This window comes from Polyodon spathula, chromosome 54 (assembly GCF_017654505.1).
Source record: "Polyodon spathula isolate WHYD16114869_AA chromosome 54, ASM1765450v1, whole genome shotgun sequence".
In the NCBI taxonomy this organism is placed as follows: Eukaryota; Metazoa; Chordata; class Actinopteri; order Acipenseriformes; family Polyodontidae; genus Polyodon; species Polyodon spathula.
In genome coordinates, this window is record NC_054587.1 from 227,676 (window position 1) to 252,969 (window position 25,294).

A 25,294-nucleotide genomic window follows, 5' to 3' on the forward strand; every position below is an offset into this window, starting at 1 on the left:
ATATATCTGTCACAATGCTGTGTAATCCCATGTTTAAACTGCAGACAAGTTTTGTAAATAAAGATTTTGACTAAGCTTTGGATCTATTTGAATTGATACTGGATGATAATTAGTGTGACCCTCAGGGACCCCCAGGGAGTTTAGAACAGAAAGTAAGAAGCCCTTACGTCTTACGTTTTTCATGAACGATTAACAGGTATCTGTTTGTAAAATGTGCGCACACATTGATTCAGACGATGAAGCTAGCTTTCTAACAAATAAATAAATAAATAAATAAAAACAACAGTGTATTTGTGCGCTGTGCATTTCATCTGCATTTTCACTGAGATGTCCTGCCGCTACAAAACATCACATATAAAACGACACCTTCAATGAACTATAAGAGAGAGAGGCAGAGAGGGAGAGAGATAGAGAGACGGAGAGGCAGTGTTGTTGTCACACTGTTGCAGAGAGTGTGAGGGCGTTTAGTGAAAGTATGGTGTGTGTGTGTGTGTGTGTGTGTGTGTGTGTGTGTGTGTGTGTGTGTGTGTGTGTGTGTGTGTGTGTGTGTAGAGGGGATGGGAGGGGGGTTAGAGAGAGAGACAGAGAGGATTAAACTGGACAGCCACTAGCCCTCATTCTTTTGTCCCGGGCCGTGACCCTCTATTTTCTATGAGCAGTGATTGGAGTGAAGTTGAATGGACGGGCCTCCCTTTTTTGGTCGGTTTTTCTGTGGCTCTGTCATTAAGCACCGTTATTCTCAATTCATTGGTATTCAGATCGAGTGCTTCTCAACGCCGCAGCGTCGCCTCGGTTTAGAGGCTTTCAGTGGACGACGCGCACCGGCTCTGCATGGAAAGGATATTGCTGAACTAAAATACAAGAGAGAAAGAAAGGTTACCGGCTTTTGTCAAGACTGTATAGGGTATCGCATAGAGTGGATTGCACAGCAAAATATAATTCAGGAGGAGAGAGAGAGAGATCGGGGTTGCAAAAACGGAATGCATCTTGAGAAAAAAAAATATATAAATTAGTCTTTGTTTTAATGAAGATACAATTTAATCACTGTGTGTGTGTGTGTGTGTGTGTGTGTTATGATGACGGTTTTATAGTTTTGTAACAATCATAAACAACTACAAATCTTTCAATAATAATAATAATAATAATAATAATAATAAGATATTCCACCGCTATCGATTCAATTCAACTACGAATCTTTACAAAAAACGCGACTTTTTGCGGTAGAAGTTTAATGTTTAAAAGAAAAACGCGACTTTTTAACAAAAATAGAAACATGTTTAAAAAAGGCAGCGGATAATTTCTTTTTAAATAATGAATAAAACAACTTGTTACTGACTGTGGGCTTGAAGATTGTATCAATCAAATGTGTGTGTGTGTGTGTGTGTGTGTGTGTGTGTGTGTGTGTGTGTTTAAAAGATATTACACAGCGACTACCAATTTTTATTCCATTTCGCCCTAATATCAAGCAATAGCTATAGATTTGCAGTTCAAACATAGCAAATTGAAATCAATTAAACTTTAATCAGAAAAGTTAATGTGTAGCTGTTTATCAACACAAGACAAACATAATTATAATAAGCACATTTAATAATGTCCCGCTCTTCATTGTAAAGTTTGTAAACTATATAATAATAAATAATAATAATAAATAATAATAATAATAATAATAATAATAAAAGGATTGCATTAGTTTAAACCCGTTCAGAACAAGCATAGCTAAACGTTTTCTTTTTTAAAAAACATTTTGTTATCGTAAAAAGAAGACTGCAAGTGGCATTAAGGTCCTCCGGGTTAAATCTGCACAAAATCAATCGTCAGCGGAATCACAGCTGCCATGTCCCGATCTGATGAAGTAAACAAAATGACAGAAAATGTGTACAAGGTAAGTGTCTCGCTAGCAATCGCTAATCTACTTCACTGACAGGGTGGAGAGCATTGACAGTGGAGCTGAGCTCTGGAGAGTCAAGGAGACGGGTTCTGTGTGGCTGGGCAGTGGAGCTGGGAAGGGTGTTTCATTTGAAGAGTGGTGACTGGGAATGCTAACATAGCTCAGTGTAGTTCTCGTTTTAGACTTGTTGAGTTGTGATGTGGTCAGATGTTCAGATAGTGTGAGGTGCAGAGTCAGGGCAGGTCAGGGCAGGTCAGGGCTGGTCAGGGCTGCTGAGGACTCCCTCTCAGGCTGTAGTCTGCTCAGATAAGCAGTGACCCAGGCATGAGGGTCAGGTCAGGCCTAGTTAGTGCTTCCACCTGGACTGTTTTGCTCAGATCTGAGAAAGAGGAACTGAACAAGTCAGACCTGCTCTCTTCTTCTTCTTCTTCTTCTTCTTCTTCTTCTTCTTCTTCTTCTTCTTCTTCTGCTTGTAAGACCACATTTTTGTAGAGTAGTTCAAAGAAACGTCACATGTAGTTACTGAAGACCCTATAAGTTCACAGGGAAGTCTGTACAGCGTGTATTGAAAGCCCTCATCCAGGCAATGCTCATCTTACTCACTTTCTGATGATGATCTTGTCAGCTCTCAGAGAAAGGAATAAACGCAGAATCTTTATCAGCTTCCGGACCCTGCTTGGACTCTGAGTTGAAAATGAAATTAACTTTTTGTCGTCCCCCCCATCCCCCAGGTAATTCTTGAGCAGTTCAACCCCGGTCTAAAGAATTTCGTCACTATGGGAAAAAATTATGAGAAAGCCTTAACTGGTAGGTAGAACTGTGTACAAATATCATGCAAAAAGATTTGAATTGAATAGTGTGTGAGTGTGTGAGTGTGTGTCTGTGTCAGTGTGTGTGTGTCAGTCATCCCATGTACCACCCACGCCCATACACAGTGTTCAGTTGGTCTTGTTTCAATGAGTGTGTGGTTCACACAGTCAGTGTGTGGGTCGTGTGTGGCAATGTGTCAGTTTGAGTCCGCTCACATGTGCTGTGTTTGTGATGTGTGTGTGTGTGTCAGTGTGTGTGTTTATGTGTGTGTGTGTGTCAGTGTGTGTGTGTGTGTGTGTTTGTGTCTGTGTGTGTCAATGTGTTAGTGTGTGTGTGTTTGTGTCTCAGTGTGTGTGTGTGTGTGTCAATGTGTGTCAAGGTGACAAGTGTGTGTTTTGTTTGTGTGGTCAGTCTGCGTGTGTGTGTGTGTGTCAGTGTGTGTGTGTGTTTGTGAAGCGCTTTGGGGTCGTTGTGATGAAAGGCGCTACAGCTGTTGCTCTTGGTGTTGTGTAGATAGACAGCCGAATGTGTTTGCCATTTATTAGGGGTCTCTCTGGCTGCTAAAGGATATTTTGATGCTCTGGTGAAGCTGGGAGAGCTGGCGAGTGACAGTCAGGGATCCAAAGAGTTGGGTGAGTGCATTTGTATGACTTAATTGACAACTTGAATAAGCCACATGTGAAATTCATTTCATACAGAGAAAGAAAAGGAATACTGAGCCGCACGCAGTCAAACACAGGAGGCTTTTCAGAAGCTGTTGAAGACGCCTGATTGAAGCACAAAGCGGTCTGTCATTTTCACACACGAGTGTGTTTCTATATCACTGATTACTGAGCGGGAATTGAAATTCTCAGTGTTTTCATGCGGGCAGGTATATGAAGGATTTCATTGACACCTCTGGAGGTGTTCCGATGCATTTGCACATGGCTGTATGTAGAATATATTCTTTGTCGTGCTGCCTCCCTTTCTCTTTCTCTCTCTCCCTCCCCCACTCAGAAAAAGTTGCACACTGACCCAATCGCATCATGTGATGTGAATAAACCCAGAACAATGGACCCTCTCTCAGCACCTCTCTCTCTCTCTCTCTCTCTCTCTCTCTCTCTCTCTCTCTCTCTCTCTCTCTCTCTCTAACCCTTAAAGATGCATTACCCACAATCCTCTCGCAGTACCACGCTCTCTCTCAGTACCCCTCTCGCTCACTTTCTTTCTCTCCCTCTCCCTTTTTCTCTCTTAAAGATGTATTACCCAAGATCCCCTCAGTACCTACTCTCTCTCCCCCTCTCTCTCTCTCTCTCTCTCTCACTCTCTCTCTCTCTCCCCCTCTCTCTCTCTCTCAGTACCTGTCTCTCTCCCCCTCTCTCTCTATCTCAGTACCTGTCTCTCTCCCCCTCTCTCTCTCTCAGTACCTCTCTCTTTCCCTTCTGTTCCTCCACATCCTTCCATAGTAGGGAAAAAAGAAATCAATGCTCTCCCTTAAATCACTGTCGAGTTTGACACTACAATGCCCGCCCTGTGTGCCAGTGTGTTTGAATTAGTGAACTGTATGTTTTTAAACACGCACAATATTCTTACAAAACCAGTAAGAGATGTCTGCAAATAAAACACAAGTGCCGAGATACAAATTAGGAGTGAGATTATTTCATTTGTGACCATGTCTTTCAGGGGACACGCTGTTTCAAATGGCCGAAGTTCACCGACAGATTCAAGTGCAGCTGGAAGAAGTGGTCAGTCTGTCTGTCTATGTGTCTGCCTGCCTGTATCTATCATCTATGTGTCTGCCTTTCCCCTCTCTCCCCTTTCTTTCTCCCCTTTCTTTCTCCCTCCTCTCTCTCTAATGCATCCCTGCTTTTCTGTTCCCAGTTGAAGCTTTTCCACTCGGAGCTGCTTTCCCAGCTGGAACAGAAACTTGAGCTGGATCTGAAATACCTGACGGTGAGCCGAACCCCGAGTCTGGAACTCCAGTGTTCCAGTGCTGGGAAACGCGTTTAAGAAGACCTTGTTTCCAATACAGTCATGAATTAAATCCTTGGTTTTTTGTACAGGTCTAATTAGGTTATTTTAAACTCTGATTACAACACGCATTTGTTTCAGGATTGTAAAACTCTTATTAAGCTCAGGGGGACCAGAGGATAAGAAGAGATTTATAATATACTACACAAAATAGTATTACTAATAGACATATAGGGCTAAAAGCTTCACCTCCTAGGATTTTAGGATTTGAGAGATGTTTGTTTCTCTGTGTCTCTTTCAGGCCACTCTGAAGAAGTACCAGGGAGAGAGGAGATCAAAATCAGACTCCATTGAGCGCTGTCAGTCCGAGCTCAAGAAATTGAGGAGGAAGAGCCAGGGGAGCAGGCACCCCCAAAAATACGGGGACCGAGAGATGCAGGTGACCCCAAAGATCTGTGTGACTGTGTCGTCCTGTCATTCAAACAGAGCCTGGAGCTGTCTATCGGAGTGTGTGTGTGTGTCTGCATATTTAACATCATATAATCAAAGAAACTATAACAATGATATCACAAAAAAAAAAAAATCAACCAGAAGCCGTAATAGTACAGTGGTATTTCATGTTAGATTTTCAAACTGTCAAATTTTTTTCATTTGTGTCAGTTCTTCTGGAAAGGATGTTTGGCCAGAGTCGTGCTATAACTCTCTCTCGCTCTCTCTCTCTCTGGATCTCTGCCATTGTGTTAATGTTCCCCCCACTTGCTTGCTCTCTCTTGAATACAAGCTCCTTCACTCTCTACACAGCCAGGATTAGAGTGAGGAATGTGGAAGCCATCTCAGCTGAGGGGGAGAGGAGGGAGGGAGAGGGAAGGGGGAGAGTGGAAAGAGAAAGGGATTGAGGGATGAGATAAACAGAGGCAGACGGAGAACTGTTTGTTTAGGAACACTTTGCAACAATAGGGGGGATTCATAACAGGAAGGAGAATAGGAAATGAAAGGTTGATGTCATGTCCTGTCATGCACAGCTGTGGCCAAACAAAGCAGGGAGAGAGGGAGAGAGAGAGAGAGAGAGAGAGAGAGAGAGAGAGAGAGAGAGAGAGAGAGAGAGAGAGACTGTAGTTTAGATTTTTTGTGCATATGAAATCAAACCACTGAATTTGAAAATCTTGTCTAAAAATTGTCAAAACAGGCAAATTAGTGATTGTCAGACATGCAGTTCATTTCAAACAGCGAGAGGAAAGGAACACGGAGCCACAAGCGGTCAAACGCAGGAGGCTTTTCAGAAGCTGTTTGAGACGCCTGATTGAAGCACAAAGCGCTCTGACATTTTCACACACGAGTGCGTTTCTGTATCGCTGATCACTGAGCGGGGGATTGAAATTCTCACACCCAGGGGAAAGGCAAGCTTGCTACCTTGTTTTTGGTCAAGTCAAGAGAAATTTTAGCTTGCCTTTGTGTGGGGGCGTGGTTTAAAAGACATGGGTGTGAGTTAACCCTTTCACTGCTATGGATAAAGAGACTATATACAATGGAGTTACAGCCCTGTGCAAATGTGTCAGAACAGCTCCAGCTGTGTCATTGAAATCTTTATATACCCGCCTGCATGAACACACCTCTGGGTGTGAGAATTTCAATCTCAACTCAGTGATCAGCTGTATAGAAACTCTCACTGTTTGAAATGAATTGCATGCCTGACAATCACTACTTTTCCTATACAGGTGCACTCTGCTGTATAGAGATCCCTGTCTGTGTGTTTCCAATGGTGTGTGTTCTAATACATATGCACACTATTATCTATCTCTCTATCTATCTGTCTATCTATCTATCTATCTATATAATATATGCTTCTGCTGTATAGAGATCCCTGTCTGTGTGTTTCCAATGGTGTGTGTTCTAATACATATGCACACTATTCTCTATCTCTCTATCTATCTGTCTATCTATCTATCTATCTATCTATATAATATATGCTTCTGCTGTATAGAGATTCCTGTCTCTGTTTTTCTTCCCAGTTCGTGGAGCTGATGAGTCGACGGCAGGGGGAGTTGGATCAGCTGGTTGCCGCGGGTTACCGCTCAGCGCTCACGGAAGAGAGGCGCCGCTATTGCTTCCTGGTGGACCGTCAGTGTGCCGTCACCAAACACTTCAACATGTACCACAGCAAGGTGCAGTCAAGCGTGGCAGCCACACTGGGGGCTGATCAAGCTGGTAGTAAAACCTGGACTGGATCACACTGCTGTGCAACAGGAGTCTCATTTCTTGTTAGCAGTTCTCCAATCTTTTAAAATATCAAAAATAATATTTCTGTATTGAAGTTGCAGTTCCTCTTCCCTACCAGGTGAGGGAGCTGCTGTCTCAGAAGCTGTCTTGCTGGCAGGAGTCCTGCTCCCAGCCCACCAGACTGCCAGAGAGAGCGTTGAACCTAGTGCGGCAGACTGCAGCCAGCTCCGGGAATGCTGGGATCGCCGAGGTCCTCCGAAATGCTAAACTGGGAAACGCAGCAGCTCTGGAACTGGGAGGAAGTCATGTGAGTGTGTGTGTTACTGGATCTGATGGGGCCCAATGGGAGACAGATCATATCGAGAGTCATTTGTTGAATTTGTTCCTGGTTGTAAAGCTATGGCAGAAAATGTTTTTTCATCACCCTATAGAATGAACACATTTTGTTTCATAAAGTCGAATGAAAGCTGCTGAATAATGTTACCTTGTTAGCACGTTGAATTCCACACGGCTTCATAGTTTTCCAAATACTTAACAGAAAAACTGACAAAAATTGAAAAAATGTTGTTGTGGATCTGTCTGTTTATCTCCTAAAATGTTCTCTCTCTCTCTCTGTCTTCCCAGAGGCTCTCTGTACAGGAAGTCCCGCCCCTCCCAAACGGCGCCGCCCACCGCAACCAAGGAAGAGACACGCCCACTAGCAACGAGCCATCCCAGAATTCCTCCGCCGCTGGCTCTCGTTCCCAGACACCCGTCTCCCATCATGGACCCCTTCTCTCGAGTTTTCCCAACCCCCACAGTCCGCCTCTTTCTCTAACCCCAAACACCACGGTTACCCACAATGCACCATCCTCATCTCATAATATTTCCCACAATGCAACATCGCATCAATCGGTTACCCATAACCCCCCTCTTTCCAGACCACAGAGTCCTCCACTATCCCACAATCCTCCCTTCTCACGGTCCCACACCCCTGTAGACTGTCAGATTCTGGTAGAAGAAAGGGAGAGTTTTCCTCCTTCCCATGAGCCCCTTCTCACTCAGCACCTCCCTCCTCCAGTGTCCCAGAATCCCCCTCTGCTCAAGGTCAGCGATATCTATGCCACCAGCACCCTGCCACTGTCGCGGAAACAAGGACTCGAGGCTAGACTGCATTTCCTGGGTGAGTTAATCCTTTTTTTTATAAAATAGTTTTTGTGTTACTTTTCTAAATGTTCCCAGTGTTTCAGACCCGATTACTTCACCAGATTGGCTGTTCCATGCATTTATACTCTCTCCGCCTCTCAAAAAGTGCTTCCTGCATTCTGTTATAAACTCTACTCAGCTTCCATTTCTGCCCTCTGCTCTTCTCTTTGTGCTGAATTTAAAGTCAAGTCTTGGGTGAACTTGATCGAGACTGTTTATGATTTTAAAGATTTCAACGCTTTCTTCCCCTCTCTCTCTCTCTCTCTCTCTCTCTCTCAGGAGGGACTCTGCCCCGTGTCTCTCCCTCCCGTCCTCCTCAGGTCCTCGCTCTCTTCCCTCACTCTCCTCAAGGGGGCGGGCTGACAGAGGCAGTGGGCGGTGTCTCGTTACTTCACTTCCTACCCGGAGACAAGGTTGCCCTGCTCATCTCGGAGCCGAGGGACGGCTGGCACTACGGAGAGAACGAGAGAACTGGCAGGTAAACGAGAAGTGCAATAGTGCAGGGATAGCGCATCAGCTGAGGATCCAGTAACGCTGCGCTGAGATCAAGCAAGTCCAGTGCATAGCAGGAGGGGTCGATCAAGAGACCTTCAAGTGCAGGAGGGTTAAATTGCTCAATCGATTGCTAGTTAAACTTGGCTCGCATGTATAAAAGAGCCTGGATCAGGTTTCGAAGTCGGTTCAGATAGCTGACTGTGTCCTTTGCTTAAGAAAACCAGCTGAAAAAGCGTGAATTAGATTTTGATTTTATTTGGGGAATCATCAATATAAGCGACCAGTGTTCTTAAATCTGCTTTTCCTGTGGAATCCTGCTTCCCAACCTGTCACGGGAACTTGGAGCAGCTCCTCCAGGAACAGCGGTGGCTTGAAACCTGGTTCCAGGAGACCCCCGTCTGTCCGGCAGGAGACCTAGTTTGAGGGGCTGTATCAAACCCCAAGTCTCTCTGCCGTGCAGTGGCCTGGAAACCCAGTCTCCTGAAATCAAGCTGCAAGCCAAAATAGTGGCTTTGTGGTCCTTTACAGACGGGCTGCGGCAATAGCTAGACCTTTCAGAGTGATCAAAGGACCCAGGGTATACCAGGAGAGAATGCCACCACATCATGGGTCGTGCCAAACCCAATCTCTCTCTCTCTCTCTCTCTCTCTCAGGAAAGGCTGGTTCCCTTTGTCATACACTCAGCCTGTTCAGAATTCCCCCGGCAGTCCAATCCCAAGGTAAGTCTTTCCTCTCTCAGCCCACGCTGCCCTTTTTTTCTTTGCCAGTTTCCTCTCTGCTTCCCTTCATTGTGAACGTTCTCTTGTTTTTGTAGGGTGCCATTTTCAATAGCAACTGTTCTCTCACCAAAGGTTTGCAGTTCAATACAGTGTGTGGGTGAGCAAGCTTGAGTCAGACCATGGTTGCAGTTGACCCAAAAACTATCTCTCTCTCTCTCTCTCTCTCTCTCTCTCTATTTCGCTCCCACTCGCTCTCCCTCTCTTTCTGTCAGCCCCCCTCCTCCTGTCTCGAAGCTGAGTGGCAGCGTTGGGAACCTTGACAAGATTGGCACCGGAGGATCGAACCACACGAGCGGGGAGGAGGGCGAGGACCAGTACACTCCCCCTCCCAGAGTTAGTACCTTCCGACCCAGGCCCTACAGCATGATGAACCCAGACATCTCACAGGTAATTGAGGATGATCACTCAGTTATGGAGTGTGGGAGTATTTAGGACAGGGAGAAGGCTGTGATTTTGTGACAAGTTGGCCACCGGCAGCAAAGAGGACAACTGGATTTATATTGGAGATCAGTCCCTTAACTGGTGTTCACTTCTTTGGTTTTCAGCTAGTTGTCGATTTTGGAGCACCAACATCCTCCCCAAACAGGTAAGACTAAATCAGGCATCCTCACCCTCTTCTCTCATCCTTCCCACCCTCTCCTCTCATCCTATCCTCCCTCCTTTTTGCTTCTCAACAGGATTTGGCCAAATGTTCTGCTCATATTGATTATGGCATCTCTCTCTCTCTTTCTCTCTGAAGAAACCCGTTTGCTCATGTGCGCCTCAGAAGGACGGTCACTAATGATCGCTCTGCGCCCCTCATCCAATGAGACGCTCCCTGTGCCAGGATCCACCAATCACAGCACGGGCACGACAATGTTGTTTTTGTCTGTGTTCTGTTGGGGTTGGGATAAATGTTGCCTGTATTCTAAGTTGGGGAAACTGGTGTTGGGGGGTTTAATTAGTAGGTAGTTCTGATTTTTTTTATAGTTACTTGGTATAACAGAGTGAAGACTGGGCGCGAACCTGCGAGAGTCTTTACCCACAATGCACATCTTTGCCTTATGGAATACAATGATCAGAAACGGTCTCTGTTTGCCACAGGGGGCATCGTGTTTCCACTCTGCCTGCCCCGTTACCTGTGCTCTATCTGCGTGAGACAAAGGCCTTTGTCTGCACCCTTCCTAAAAGGCTAGAAACCACACAGGAGGGTTATAACCCTGCAAGACTTGTCAGAGATTCAGATGAAATCCTGGTTTTGTGTGGATGTTGCTGGAAGGGTTGTGCAAGTGGAAAAGAAGGATTGAAGGATGATGCTTTTTCCAGAGTGTGTCGGTGTGGAGGGTGTGGGAGAGTTTCTGGGAGGGGTGGAGAGAGGAGGATGGGAGTTAGGATGTGATGAGAAGGGGGGGATGTTAGAGAAGGAAGCAGCGCAAAGTGACCACAGACAGAAGGAAGGGGGGGGGGGGGGGGGGGGGGGGCGCGGAGCGGAACGTTTGAGAAGCACTGTTCTAGAATTCTGTAAAGAGCACTTGTTGATCAAGCTGAGCTGGGTTCAAAGCTCAAGGGAGTTTCTTACTTATTGCTCTGGGCGTGTATTAAAATAAGATTCCATTAACTAACTAACTTTGCCAAAAAAAACAAAACAAAATAATAGTATTTGAAAATACTGTATTAAAAAAAAATACCTTTTTTTTTTTTTTTAAATAAATATATTTTATGTTTTTATGTTAGGAATAGAGAAATCAAATGCTCACTAAACCTAAAATGAATAGATTGTATTTGCCCAGGTTTGAAATCCAGACGCATTGAAATGCTAACAGTATCTGTCGATTAATTTTAGCTGGAGCTGTCATTTCTATTCAAATGGGTGTATTGCTAACAGTGTATTTGAATAACTGGTTCAGAAAATGAGATTGATTTTGTGGATTGATTTTCATTATGTTTTAACGGTACTGGTCTTCACATTTCATCCACGTTCATTTCTTCTCACACAGAACATATTTACTTAATTGGGCAGATGGGTTTGTAGTGTGTTAAAATGCTTGAGTTGCGCTGTGTGAGTTGTGTTGTTGAGTTGCGCTGTGTGAGTTGTGTTGTTGAGTTGCGCTGTGTGGTGTTGTTGAGTTGAGTTGAGTTGCGCTGTGTGAGTTGTGTTGTTGAGTTGTGCTGTGTGGTGTTGTTGAGTTGCGCTGTGTGGTGTTGTTGAGTTGCGCTGTGTGGTGTTGTTGAGTTGTGCTGTGTGGTGTTGTTGAGTTGAGTTGCGCTGTGTGGTGTTGTTGAGTTGTGCTGTGTGGTGTTGTTGAGTTGAGTTGAGTTGCGCTGTGTGGTGTTGTTGAGTTGAGCTGTGGTGTTGTTGAGTTGAGTTGCGCTGTGTGGTGTTGTTGAGTTGAGCTGTGTGAGTGTGTGCTGTGTTGTTGAGTTGTGCTGTGTGTGTTGTTGTTGAGTTGAGTTGCGCTGCTGTGTGGTGTTGTTGAGTTGCTGTGTTGTTGAGTTGAGTTGCGCTGTGTGGTGTTGTTGAGTTGAGTTGCGCTGTGTGAGTTGTGTTGTTGAGTTGCGCTGTGTGGTGTTGTTGAGTTGAGTTGAGTTGAGTTGAGTTGCGCTGTGTGGTGTTGTTGAGTTGAGTTGCGTTGTGTGAGTTGTGTTGTTGAGTTGCGCTGTGTGAGTTGTGTTGAGTTGAGTTGCGCTGTGTGGTGTTGTTGAGTTGAGTTGAGTTTTTTTTTTAACAAACGCTGTGTGGTGTTGTTGAGTTTCCTAATGAATCCTTTGGGCTGATCTTAACTTCGATGGAAATGACGCCCAGTTGAATGGGACTGTCTGTCTCTTCTACTAATGCAAATATCTGCTGTATATTGAACACAAAATAAAAACTAAAAATACATTTAAAAAAATCAGAGCTGTTGTGTTTTGCTGTGTGTGGTGTTGTGTGCTGTTGCGTGCGTTTTGCATGTATGTTACTCATGTTTGGATGAAAAATTGCCATGCTTGTTATAAATACCCGTGTTGGACGTTTCTGTAAATATCAGGGCATCAGAGCATCAACAGGAATCACACAAATATACACAACTACAGATCAACAACAACACCTGCTGTACACGGGCCCCAGTTACACAGATATATACAAAAAACCAAAAAAAATGCACGTCAAATTACATTGTACAGAAAATAAAAACGTGACGTGCGGATGCCAGCTGATTCCCATCTCGAGTGGTGAAACTGAATCCCCTCGATATCTTAAAATCACAGTTCTGACTCCGTTCCGCGCCATAATGGCGTCAGTTTTTTAGGGACCTGCGACTTACGCACCCCCCCCCCCCCCTTGGTTCTGCACGCCTGCCAAAAAAAAAAAAGAAAAAAAAAAAAAAAAAAAAACCAAAAAAATACATCAAGAGTACTAACCCAACTTTTTGCACGGGAAGCGCCGAACAACTATTTGGATGGTAACACTCGCTGACATTTATTTCAATCAACGGTTCTAAAGTTGTGCTTAGTGTGTTGCCGCCGGGGCCGGAACCCATAGTTGTTCAGGTGCAGGCCCGCGATTCACCACCCCCCCCCTCAATGGGTAATATATGTAAAAAAAAATAAATAAAAAAATAAAAACCAAATAAACGACAGGCCCGCATTTTTCACCGACCTCGGAGCACACTTGGAAGAAAGCTCGTTCAATTGCTGACTGAGAGGCAGCTGTACTTTTTGGTGGTCAGCTGACAAGTCAAAAAGACCAAACTCAAGTACTATAATATATATAAAGAGAATAAAAAGGGAATCTTCTTATATATCGTAAGTCACAACAACTGGGCTTGCGTTAAGTACGAGACGAAAAAGAGAAAAAAACGTGTTCCGACTACGAAAACGCGTTGCGTTCCGAAGAAGACGTTGAACACTTGAATGGACGACATAGCTCTGGCAGCTCTCTATACATAGAAAAGCGAACATCAGAAAAAATAAAAACGCGTACTATACATATATGTTAAAATGGTTATACACAAGCGAACAATCGTCTGGATTATACGCTAGGCCTGCACACTTGTGCCCGAACATCACTGGTTGAACCACGCTATGCGACTGCTTTGTAGGCACCAATGCTAGTTACAAAGCACAACACGAATGCTTCTACGTACACAATTGATAATAATATTATTTGATAATATGTTATTTTATAGTAACAGTTGCGCCACTCAGACGCGGTGTTTTTTAATGGACAGCCTTCCTGCTGTATCCGTCTGTGAATACAACAGCAGCGGTCCTCGCTGCGTAGGACCATCCCTGCGTTTTACGCATTGATTGTTATACTTTATATTTTTATATATATTCTGCTGTTCTCACTGCTTTGATAGCTATTTTGACGTTACCCGAAAGGGCGCGAAAACGTGTTAACGATAAAAAGGGTCCAATTACGAGTCCTTCACAATATTAGTTGTCACTTCGGAGATTACACCCCTATAAACAAAGATAGATCACGATATACACACACACATATATATATATTGAGGTTAATAATATATCATGTTTTGCAAAAGCAGCTCACAGATCTCAGTCATACAGAGTCAAACGTGTCTCTCTCTCGGAGTCAGATCTCTCTCAGACAAATTGAGATGGAAGAGAGAGTCGGGGTCGCGTCATCCTCGAGAGATATTATAATATAGGGGATATAATATAAGCCGGATATGGAGCTATGAGTTGTAAACGAGAGGACTGTAAACGCTTGATTGAGCTAATTAGTTTTTTTCCTTAATAGTTTTTAAGGGGGTTAGTTGTAACGTGCTGGCTGATGGCACGCGTGTTTTATATTAATAATCTCGTCGTAGTGTCAGGGATAATTTGGCGACGTTTCGTGGCTGTGTCGTACAGAGGGAGCAGTTGAAATGTCGTATATCGCTCTGTCTTAATGCTTCTGAAGTTCGAATTATCCACCTTTGTTTTTGTTTTTGTTTTTTTTTTTTTTTTTTTCCTTGCCGAATCCGCACGCACATCCTACTTACCCGTTCACAGCGGGAGCGCACAGCATGTCTACCCGTCCGCTGGCACCAACTATTGCTTCAAGATCCGGGAAATCTGCTGAACTTCCTACCGAAATGTTTGTCTGTGTCGTGCCGTATTTGGAAAATGGAAACCCAAAGAAGGGGAGGAAAAATGAATACAAAGCACCGGCATAGAAATCCGAAAGAAGACAGAATTTTGGCGTATTGGAGACTTACTTTGCGAGAGGGAGGAAAGAAGAAAGGAAGAAAGAAGAGAAGTTTGTGACCAGACAGGTGACAAGAGAAATGAAAACGAGGAAGGTAAACATTGCATCGCGGAGGCTGTACTGATGAAAAGTGCTAAGAAACGCGCACCAGGTCAAGACACCTTAACGTATGAATTGGAACAAAAGTATACTTATTAGCGGAGAACCACTGAGCTTGAGGAAGTCTATACATAAGCACACGATGTCCAGTATAGCTTACACGTGGTACGTATATTCCGCTTGTTCAACATATGAGTCGCAATTGCATCCCCTCTATATAGAATGATCTCCCTCTGCTTCATAGAGTCCAGTGAAAGCTGCTGAATAATGTTCCCTTGTTAACATATTGAATTGCACCCCCTCTATATAGAATGAACTCCCTCAGCTTCATAGAGTCCAGTGAAAGCTGCTGAATAATGTTCCCTTGTTAACATATTGAATTGCACCCCCTCTATATAGAATGAACTCCCTCAGCTTCACAGAGTCCAGTGAAAGCTGCTGAATAATGTTCCCTTGTTAACATATTGAATTGCACCCCCTCTATATAGAATGAACTCCCTCAGCTTCATAGAGTCCAGTGAAAGCTGCTGAATAATGTTCCCTTGCTGGTGTAATTGCACACGAGCGCTTTGTGGTTTTTCCAGATTCTGAACAAAAAAACCTGACAGCAGTGAACAAAGGCGACATCTCAAAATCTAATCTGAAATGCTGCTGCCACGGCTTCTGGTAGACTTTAGCGATGTAATTTTGTTATGTACTTTTGATTACATGATGTTAAATAAAAGATCTAAATTATGTTCATATAGAATTCGAGGCGATGCAAGACTTTTCCTCGTAGCTGTACTGGACGATTCATCAGGTCTCTGCGTTGTTATTCACTTCCAGTGAACATTGCTGTTTTTGTCTTTGTTGTCGTGTTTACAGGAAGAAAATGTTACTTCAAGACGAGTAAAATCCAACTTCGAGTGAAAAAAACAAATCAAAGTGCCCTTGAATCTTTGACAGCTGGAGAGGTAAGGTGACGTATTTCTGTTTGACCTTAGCAGCCATTTAAACCAAAAAAAAACCCCCAAAAAAACCAGTTCGTACATAACGAACAGGCATTTTGAAGGGAAGCTTAAACGATTTGCACACGCTGACACGCACACGCACTGTCACGCGCTCATTTATATATATTTTTTTTTAATATATTGGATCGCGCAAGTTTTATGCTTCCTCTGAAAATGTGTAATGCATGAATCGGGAGCCCTCCTGTATTTTGACCGTTCTTGCAGGCTCCCGTTTTTCGGCCTCTTGCCATTAAATGACCTCGGAGTATTGTTCTTTTTCTACTCCAGAGTCTACTTTGGCAAAAGACGAGATGGCAGACGGAGCTGGGAAAGCAGGTCTTGGAAATGGTGAGGACAAAGGTATCCTGTGTGTGTGTGTGTGTTTGTGTGTGTGATCTATATCTGTTTGTCTCGCTGGTTCCCCTGAAGAGCTTCAAGACTTGCAGGACGGCTCCCACAATCCCCTGCCGACCCGAGTAGGAGGAAGGGGGGGGGAGGAGGAGGAGGAGGAGGAGGAGGAAGAAGAGGCATGCAGACTTCCTGCCCGAAGCAGATCTGGAGAACACGTCACAGGCGAGTTCGTTGAAGTGGTTTTTTTTGGTCATGAGTGACCCTGAGATTTAAACCCTTCTCTTAATCGTTTAAACGAACCAGTCCAATAAGTAAACCTCCTTCTGTCCAGACCTCAAAGTAGTTCATTATCACATTCATTAAACCTGGAGTGGAACGGACCTCCAGGACCGGGATCGATCGATCGATTGGACAGGCTGCTGAAAAACTGTAGGTCAGAAAAAACGCCACTCAAGTCGAAGCTAATGCTCTTGAAATTCTTTCCAGATGGAAGTGGGGAGACATCTCAAGATAAAACAGAGGAACAAGGAGGAGAGCGGAGAGAGGAGGAGGAGGAGGAACGGGACTCTGACAGCATGGAGGATACCGTCCGATATTCCCTGACTGAGGAAGCGGGAGACAGCGATGACCGGAGCGGAGGAGAAGGCGGCCGGAGAGAGCTTCGCAGACGCAGACGTGACAGGAGCCGGGGACGCACGCCCTCGAGCTCGGACGAGGAAATCGAAGAGGAGGACGAGGAAGAGGAGGAGGTGGAAGACGAGCAAGCCCTGGACGAGTGGCTGGACTCTGAGATCAAGGAGCTGGGCTGCCCCGGCTGGAGGGCCATCCCCGAGCTCAGGGCCAGAGAGATCGGGAGAGGGCTGCCTCACTTCACCCCCAGGGCGTGCGGGGCCCGGGGACTGGTGCAGAGGTTCAAGCTGCAGGGGAGTCTGGAGAAGCACAGCGGCTGCGTGAACACCCTGCATTTCAACAGCTCCGGAAGCAGGCTGGCCTCCGGCAGCGATGACCTGAAGGTGATTATCTGGGACTGGACGAGGAAGAGAGCCGTGCTGGAGTTTGAAACCGGGCACAAGAGCAACGTGTTTCAGGTAAGACGCGAGCGGGCGATTCCTGCAAGACTGTGTCACTGCAGACCTGCATGAAGCACTGATACAGCGCTACATTACACCCGGCTAGGACTTTTCCATCACCCTGTAGAATGCACACGTTTTTGCTTCGTAAAGTCGAAAGCTGCTGAATAATGTTCCCTTGTTAACATATTGAATTGCACCCCCTCTATATAGAATGAACTCCCTCAGCTTCATAGAGTCCAGTGAAAGCTGCTGAATAATGTTCCCTTGTTAACATATTGAATTACACACCAACGCTTTAGTTTTCCATCTATTGAGGAAAAAACGTGACATTTCCAAAATCTAACATGCAACCTTTTCTGCGATATTATTTTAGTAGTTTCTTTGATTTACACGTTCTAGGCGAAGCAGAACTTGTTCTGTACGAATCCACTGCTCTCTTTTTGAATTTATATGTAGCCTTTGTTTCACTGTCTTTTTGGGCAGGCGAAGTTCCTTCCCCTCAGTGGAGACTCCACCCTGGCCATGTGTGCGCGGGATGGGCAGATTCGCTTGGCTGACCTGTCAGCCACCCAGCGATGCAAATCCACCAAGAAAGTAGCTCAACACAAAGGAGCGGCACACAAGGTAGGACCCGGACCTGAGAGAGATCCCAGCCAGAGACACGCTGTCCCGTTGTCTGACGTCTTTGAGATTATTGCTCTAGTTGTTACTGTAGCATTTCAAATTGCTTTTTGTAAAAACTATTTTTTTTTTTTCGTCTTCTGCACATCAGCCTTTTGCATACGTTTTGATTTAGAGGTGAGAGTTTGTGCAACAGCGTATGGGAATCAAAGCATAGGCGTAAAACAGATGGGAATCATGTTCCCTTGCTATCATACTGAATTGCAACCCCTCTATATAGAATGAACCCCCTCAGCTTCATAGAGTCCAGTGAAAGCTGCTAAATAATGTTCCCTTGCTAACATATTGAATTACACACCACGCTTTAGCTTTTCCATCTTTCCAGTGAAACCTGACATCAGCCACTGCTCCGGTTTTGATTTAGAGGTTGAGAGGGAACAGCGTATTAGAACAAAGGGGGGCGTTTTAACGAAGTGGGATTGTTCTGTACGAATCCACTGCTCTCTTTTTGAAGTATATCTCTTTGATTTCACTGTCGTTTTAGGCAAGCAGAACTTCCTTCTGTCCACTCTGGAGACTCCACAAGCTGGCTCTGTGTGCGCGGGATTTGCAGATTCTGCTTGGCTGACCTGTCAGCCACCCAGGATGCAAATCCATCAAGAAAGTCTTTTTGGGAGCGGCTTGCGAAGTTCCTTCCCGCTCTGTAGAGAGACTCCACCCTGAGAGACGCTGTCCCGTTGCTGACGTCTTTGCAGATTATTGCTCTAGCTGTTACTGTAGCATTTCACCCAGCTTTTTGTAAAAACTATTTTTTTTTTTCGTCAACCACACACCCAGCCGGCACACGTTTTGATTAGGACCCGGAGTTTGTGCAACTGAGTATGAGAATCCCAGCCAGGCGTAAGACACGCTGTCCCGTTGTCTCCCGCCCGGTGTCGTCACACAGTTTCCCCGTTGCCCTAGGAGTTTACTGTATAATTTCCCATTGCCTTTTGTAAAAGCTAGACTGTCTTTCTCCTCTTCAGGCTCCTCTCCCTCCTGCACTCTCTCACACTCCTAGAGCAATGAGAGTCTGATGCAACAGCCCGCTCCTCTCTCTACATCTCTCTCTCTCAAAACTCTCTCTCTTCTCTCTCTCTCCTCCTCCTCTCTCTCTCTCCTCCCTCTCACCTAGGGTTCTCTCCGAATGATCTCGACCCTCCTCGGGATCCTCCCTCTGAACGCTCTCTCTGGCCGGGCGTGCAACTCCTCGTCTTGGGATCTCTCTCCTCCCCCCTCTCTCTTTCTCTGGACTCCCAACCCTCCTTGTGCTCTTTCTCTCTGATCCCCCTCCCCCCCCCTGTCTTTCATGAATGTCCCTCTCCCCCTCTCTCTCTCGAATCTTTCTCTCCCTCTCTCTCTCCGTCTCTCTCTCTCTCTCTCCCCGCTGGCATCTGGATCCCCAACTCTCCCTGCTCACCAAATCTCAGCGTCCCCCCCCCCCCCTCACACCCTCCCCACCCACTCCCCCCCCCCCCCACTCCCACCCATCCCCCCCCCCCCCCACTCACTACCGCCCCCCCCCCCCCCCGTCTCTCTCTCTCTCCTGTCTCTCTCTCTCAATCTCTCATCTCTCTCTCTCTCTCTCTCTCTCTCTCTCTCTCTCTCCCTCTGGCACTGTTCTCCCCTCCTCCCCTTTTTTTTTCTTTTAAACTGCTGCCTCCTCCCGTCCTTCTGAACAGGAAGCTGGTGGTCGCAAAAGAGAACGACAAGAAGGTGGGTCTGTACACGATCTATGTGAACCCTGCCCGGACCCATGAGTTTGCTGTCGGGGGGCGCGATCAGTACGTGAGGTGGGTGTCTCCAAATTTCTGCACCCTTGCACTGGACTCGTATTTCATTTTATTTACAGTGCTGTGCACGTTTTTTTGTTTTGTGTGTTCTGTAGAATTTATGATCACAGAAAGATCAATGAAAATGAGAACAACGGCGTTCTGAAGAAGTTCTGCCCGCAGCACTTGATCGCCAGTGAGTCCAAAACCAACATCACTTGTCTTGTGTACAGCCACGACGGGACGGGTGAGTGCGATTTCACCCAGGCGTCAGCTGCTTTAGAAAGCTCTTGCCTGCTTTCAGGTTCAGCCCTGCCTTTGTTTGAGCTGCACGTTTTGTGGTTCCCAGTTCGAAACGCCCGGCTCAGCCCCTGACTCACTGTTTGGTGTGAGACACACTATTGCCGGGACTCGTATTTCGCTTTTATTTACAGTGCTGTGGCACGAAGCCTTTTTTGCGGTTGGTTGTGTCTCCAGGATTTACTGATCACTGTGTGTATCAATGAAGGAGACGGTTCACTGAACGGCGTTCTGCTCGTCCATTCGTAACGAACGCCAAACAAACGCAGGGTCCTATTGGAAGAGACATGAAGCAGCCATGACTCACTTGAGAACCGTCCACGAGGGACTCCCTGAGCTCCGTCCCTTGCGACGAACGCCAACCCAGCGTCAAGTCTTCTTTAGAAGAGACTCGGCACTTCTTTCAGGTTTCAGCCCTGCCTTGTGTTTTAGCTGCACGTGTTGGTGAAGTCCCATTCGATACGCCCGGCCAGCCCCTTAAATGACTAATTTAATACAAATATATATATATTAGTTTTACTGTTAAGAAGCAGATTCTGATTCTAGCACTGTAATTGAACACACAGAGATTCCAGATCTAGGCACTTCATTTGATCTTGTGCCGTGCAGCTATGGCCAAAAGTTTTGCATCGTCACCCTATAGAATGAAGTCCATTTTTGCTTCATAAAGTCAAATATGAAACCTACTGTACTACTTTTATGGCTTCCAGGAGACCGTCCACGTCTTTCAAAAAAAAAATTAATATTATGTGATGCGAAGCTTTTTCTTGTGTGCTGCTGAACCCTTGCCAAGCTGTATTGTGTTCAGACTCGATGAAGAGTCTGCGTTAGGTGACTGTCTCTCTCCGACTCTCCTTTCTCAGAACTGCTGGCCAGCTACAACGACGAAGACATTTACCTGTTTGACACGAGCCACAGCGATGGAGCGGAGTACACCAAACACTACAAGGGACACCGAAACAATGCAACAGGTGAGAGAGAGAGCGAGAGCGTTTAGTGAAACTCTGCGTGTGTGTGTGTGTGTGTGTGAGAGACTGGCTCTCCGTCACCAGTTGTCCATTTGTTTCCTCCTTGTTGCTCCTTTGCTCTCTGATCAGTGAAGGGGGGTTGAATTGCGCTAGACGTTCCTTTCTAATCCTACGGCCCGCGATCGCGACGAGTTTTGGGGTGAGGGTGTCAGTGACTGTTGGCCCCTCTATATCTTGTGGACAAAGGAACTCGCCCGCGGATTGTGGCCGTGCCTGGAGGGAGACAAAGGGTGGCGTGCGGTTGGACTTGTTCGCCGTGGCTGGTTCGGTTCGATTTCCGATTTTTCAATTCCAAATCCTTTTTTTTTAAAAAAAAAAAAAACGATTCCCCATTCCTCTTCGAAGGATATTTTTTTTTAGAGACAAAAGTTTTGCATCGGCTAGAATTTTAGGCTTGAGTTAAGAAGCTATATACGAACATAATTTAGATATGTTATTTTAATTTGACATCGACACTGTCGAAGAACTACAAACATGATCTCTCTCCTCACCTCGATCCCCTCCTCTCATCACTCCCCTCCGTCCCCCATCCTCACTCCCCTCTTTACTTCCCTCACCTCGCCAGCTCTCTCTCCTCACTCTCCCTCTCTCTCGGCTCTCTCCCGCCGCATCTCTCTCCATCTCTCAATCTTCCTCCTCTCTATCTCTCTCTCTCTCTCTCTTCTCCTCCTCTGTCTCTCTCTCTCTCCCCTCGCTCTGTCTCTTCTCTCTCCTCTCTCCTCTCTCTCTATCACTTTCCTCTCTCTCCCTCCTTCCAGCCTCTCTCTCCTCATTCTCTCTCTTCCTCCCCTCCCCTCTCTCGCGCGATCCCTCCCGCACTCTCTCACTCTCTCTTCCGCTCTCTCTCTCTCCCTACTCTCTCCTCTCTCGTCCCCTCCTCTTCTCTCTCTCTGCCCAGTGACTGTCTTGAGTCCACACCCTCACCTGCCTGTTTATGGCCACCCGGTGGTTTTGGACCATGTGTCAAGTATCCCTGGGGCTCTCACCTCCTCTCTTCCCTCTCCTCTCTCTCCTCTCTCCTTCTTACTCTCCATCCACCTAATAGAACCCCCTCACTTTGGACTGTTTCCCTTCCACCCCCTCCTCACTGACTCTTGGCGAGGAGGGTCTGATAAGGTAACGGAAATATGAACGAATCTCCCAAAAACCTCGCACTTGACTGTCCCTAGCCCCTCTCTCTCTGGATCTTTCCACCCCCGCCCTGTGCCTCCTCTGAATCACCAAACAACTGGATTTGACAAATCTCCCCTCTCTCCCTCTCGGCTTCCCTCTCCTTTCTCCTTCCTTCTCTCTCTTCTCCCTTTTTCTTCTCCTTGTCTTTTGCTGCTTCTCTCGCATTCTCGCGCTGTAGTGTGTTCATTCTCCTCTTGCTTCCTTCTTCTTCTTTCTCTCTTTTCCTTCTTCCTCTCTCCCTCACTCTCGTCTTTCCTCTGTCATTCTTCTCCACTCTTTCTCTCCCCCCACCCTACTCCAGGTGATGAACCAGAACAAGCCTTTACCTCGTTGACTCTAGAAGACAGCGATAGAGGCTAAACTCTCAACCATAACGATAACTCAGCAAGCGCTGCACCTGTGGTTTCCTCCATGAGACACTGGAGAGAGAGAACAGACCGCCGTTCGAGCGCCGTACGTCCAAAATGCCGACAAGAAGATATCAGTGAGAGACTGGCTCTCATCACCAGTTGTCACACCCCCCTCGCACTCCCCCCCCATATACCCCCCAGAATGACCCCCTTCCATGCAAAGGGCTGGAATCCATGCGCTCCCGGTCTCAGCTCTCCCCTCCCACCCCCCCCCCAACCCCCCCCCCGCCCCCCGTAAAGGGAACCACCCCCCCCCTCCCCTCCAACCTACAGCTCCTCCCCCTCCGTTGCCAACCCCCCCCCCTCCACCCCCTCTCCCCCCTCCTCTCTCGTCTCCCCCCTTTCCCACCGGCAATCCTCCCCCTCCCCCAATTCCCCCCCTTCCCAGAGCAGGATAAAACCCACCAACCCCCCCCACTCAGACCTCTCCTCTCATCTCCCCTCTGCCCCCCCCGCCCTCTCCACTCTCCATCTCTCCCCCCAAGTTAGATGTGTTCATTTCCCCCCTCACCCTCCAAGATAAACCCCACCACCCCCCCTCTCTCTCTCTCTCTCTCTCTCTCTCTCTCTCTCTCGCACCTCAAAACTCTTCTCTCTCTCATCTCTCTCTCTCTGCCCAGGTGAACTGTCTTGAGCCACACCCTCACCTGCCTGTTTTGGCCACAAGTGGTTTGGACCATGATGTCAAGATCTGGGCTCCCACGGCAGAGACCCCCACTGGACTGCGAGGGCTGAAAGAGGTACGGAAATAAGAAACGAAAAACCTCTCTATGCACAAGCCTCCCCGCGGCTGTGCAGAATGGATTTGAAACTGGATTTGAAATCGTTTCTCTCTCCGTCCTGCTCCAGGTGATGAAGAAGAACAAGCGAGAGCGCGACGAAGACAGCGTGAGGCACGGCAACCAGTACGATACGCAGCTGCTGTGGTTCCTCATGAGACACGTGAGACAGAGGCGACCGCAGAGGGTGAGCGCCGTGACGTCACAATGCAGCGGAACCCCCCCCCCCCCCACCCACACGCGCGCGCTTCCCATTGGCCGAGAGGGAGACCTGCTCCAGCGTGTGTCAAACGTGGTTGGAACACCTCGTGGGTGTTTTGTCCCTTGATTTATCCTTTGTGTGCCTTTCTAACTACACCCTCTGGGTGTGAGAATTTCAATTCCCGCTGGGTAATCAGTGATATGGAAACACAGACCGCTCTGTGCTTCGATCAGGCGTCTTAAACAGCTTCTGAAAAGCCCCCTGCGTTTTGACCGCGTGTGGCTCCGTGTTCCTTCGCTCTTGCTGTTTGAAGTGAACTGCATGCGCGGCCCATTTTAAAGTCAACAATTCAGTCAGGCAGTCACTAATTTGCCTGACAGTTTTTAGTTCAGGTGGTCTGATTTCATATGCACGACAACTCAAAACTGCAGAAGCAGTGAGGGTGTGTGTTCTGATAAATTTGCACGTTGCTATCGATAGAGAGACAAGCAGCGTTCACCTCGGTGTGTGTATTCAGAAGCATATTATTCCCGATATATATATCACGTTGCTAGCGATGAGATATTAGTAGCGTATTCATATCCGGTATATATATATATATATATTTATATAATACGCAACAAACGTTGTGTTTGTCTTTTAAGAAGTGTTGTGATATTTTGTGGTTTTGCTGTTTGTTTATGTGGCAGAGCCACCCCAGAGTGACCGGGGGCACAGAGGGAGACTCTGATGAGTCGTGGAGCTCACCAGACTCCTCGGATGAAGAGGAGACCGGACCCGATCATGTGCAGTGCATGTCCTCCTGAACGACAGACAGACACACAGACACGACCCAGGAGGGGGGGAGGGGGGGAGGGGGGGGTTCAATCAGAAAACGCAGCCTGGATTCATCAGTCACTGAGTTACTTCATTCTCCGGTGCTATCAAACCAAACTTCAACACGAGACAGAAATCGCTCTGAGAAATAGTGCAGCTTCATCGAGCTTCAGCGCACGAGACAGAATAGGACGGAGAATTAAAATGTGCAGCTGTGGCCAAAAGTTTTCCTGTGTACTTTGAAAAATGGGACAAAATCTACCATGAAATACAGCTGTACTACTGTTATGGCTTCTGGTACAGACTTCTGTGCGAGATCATTGTGCAGTTTATTTGATTGGACGAGGACGTTAAATGAAAGATCTAAGTTTTTGTTCATAAAGTTTTTTTTTGTTTGTTTTAAATCCTCTCCAATCTTAAAAATTCTAGGTGATGCAAAACTTTTGGTCAGAGCTGTACCCCCATCAAACTCGCGCGAGCCAGAATCAGCGTGACTTCGAGAGCCTCGGTCAACCCCAAGGTGATGTGTTATCGGTTCGTTCTCGATGAGGGTAGTAATTTATAAAAAAAAAATAAAAAAAATTCTAGGTCAATCAAACAAATTTTTTTTTTTTTTGTGGAGGGGGGGGGGGGGGGGGGGGGGGTCTGACCGCCGCCACTTCCAACGAACTGAAATACACGTTTTACTCTGTATTGAAAGTGATTTCGTAGGGTAAACAAGTAGGTCTTGTTCCCGCTCTCTTACTTGCGTCTGGAGGCTGGATCCAGTAGTGCCACGCGATCTCGTCGAGCTGCTTTTGTATTTATCGTTTTCTTTTATTGAGTTCACTCCTCGGCAGGCCAGGCAGAGAACCACAAGAAGAGACGGCGATTCTTTATTTTTTGGCCAAATTGCGATTTAAAACAGGCTGATTGTGTGCGTGTGTGTAAGAGACAAATTGCACTGTTTTGAAGAATTTGATATAAAACAACCTACCGAAGCCTGATAAGTTTTGTAGGACTATTTGAGACTTTATTATGTATATTTTTTAAATTATAAATGGTACAGCAATACACTGTGTAAGAGGAGTCTGAGGGAGAGGGAGGAGGAGTCTGAGGGAGAGGGAGGAGGAGAGGGAGGAGGAGTCTTGGGAGAGGGAGGAGGAGAG

At 46.4% G+C, this 25,294-nt stretch overlaps 2 protein-coding genes across 2 annotated transcripts; both read left to right on the plus strand.

Moving 5' to 3' along the window:
- Nucleotides 1-1,672: 1,672 nt before the first annotated feature.
- LOC121307260 (brain-specific angiogenesis inhibitor 1-associated protein 2-like) lies at nt 1,673-10,751 on the plus strand. Its single transcript, XM_041239425.1, has 14 exons — nt 1,673-1,882; nt 2,620-2,695; nt 3,244-3,330; nt 4,361-4,422; nt 4,559-4,630; nt 4,950-5,087; nt 6,658-6,810; nt 6,984-7,172; nt 7,490-8,027; nt 8,330-8,528; nt 9,199-9,264; nt 9,537-9,711; nt 9,870-9,910; nt 10,064-10,751. The coding sequence occupies exons 1-14, from the start codon at nt 1,835-1,837 to the stop codon at nt 10,131-10,133; spliced, it is 1,914 nt and encodes a 637-aa protein (XP_041095359.1). The 5' UTR covers nt 1,673-1,834; the 3' UTR covers nt 10,134-10,751.
- Nucleotides 10,752-15,461: 4,710 nt separating this feature from the next.
- On the plus strand, nt 15,462-24,754 carry LOC121307214 (DDB1- and CUL4-associated factor 8-like). The gene is made up of 13 exons (XM_041239352.1): nt 15,462-15,546; nt 15,871-15,930; nt 16,012-16,155; nt 16,420-17,021; nt 17,490-17,630; nt 19,302-19,459; nt 19,555-19,685; nt 20,602-20,709; nt 20,836-20,844; nt 21,665-21,882; nt 22,970-23,089; nt 23,199-23,315; nt 24,020-24,754. Exons 2-13 carry the CDS (start codon nt 15,894-15,896, stop codon nt 24,134-24,136), a joined length of 1,902 nt encoding a protein of 633 aa, XP_041095286.1. The 5' UTR covers nt 15,462-15,546; nt 15,871-15,893; the 3' UTR covers nt 24,137-24,754.
- Nucleotides 24,755-25,294: the final 540 nt, after the last annotated feature.

What these genes read in the sequence shown, in the direction of transcription:
- LOC121307260 (XM_041239425.1), top strand. Translation starts at nt 1,835, where the DNA reads ATGTCCCGATCTGATGAAGTAAACAAAATGACAGAAAATGTGTACAAG. An exon ending in TGGAACTGGGAGGAAGTCAT is followed by an intron (nt 7,173 to 7,489) that starts GTGAGTGTGTGT and finishes CTGTCTTCCCAG; the next exon opens with AGGCTCTCTGTACAGGAAGT. An exon ending in GAGAACGAGAGAACTGGCAG is followed by an intron (nt 8,529 to 9,198) that starts GTAAACGAGAAG and finishes TCTCTCTCTCAG; the next exon opens with GAAAGGCTGGTTCCCTTTGT.
- LOC121307214 (XM_041239352.1), top strand. Translation starts at nt 15,894, where the DNA reads ATGGCAGACGGAGCTGGGAAAGCAGGTCTTGGAAATG. An exon ending in ACAAAGGAGCGGCACACAAG is followed by an intron (nt 17,631 to 19,301) that starts GTAGGACCCGGA and finishes TCCCCTCCTCCC; the next exon opens with CTTTTTTTTTCTTTTAAACT. An exon ending in GACAGAGGCGACCGCAGAGG is followed by an intron (nt 23,316 to 24,019) that starts GTGAGCGCCGTG and finishes TTTATGTGGCAG; the next exon opens with AGCCACCCCAGAGTGACCGG.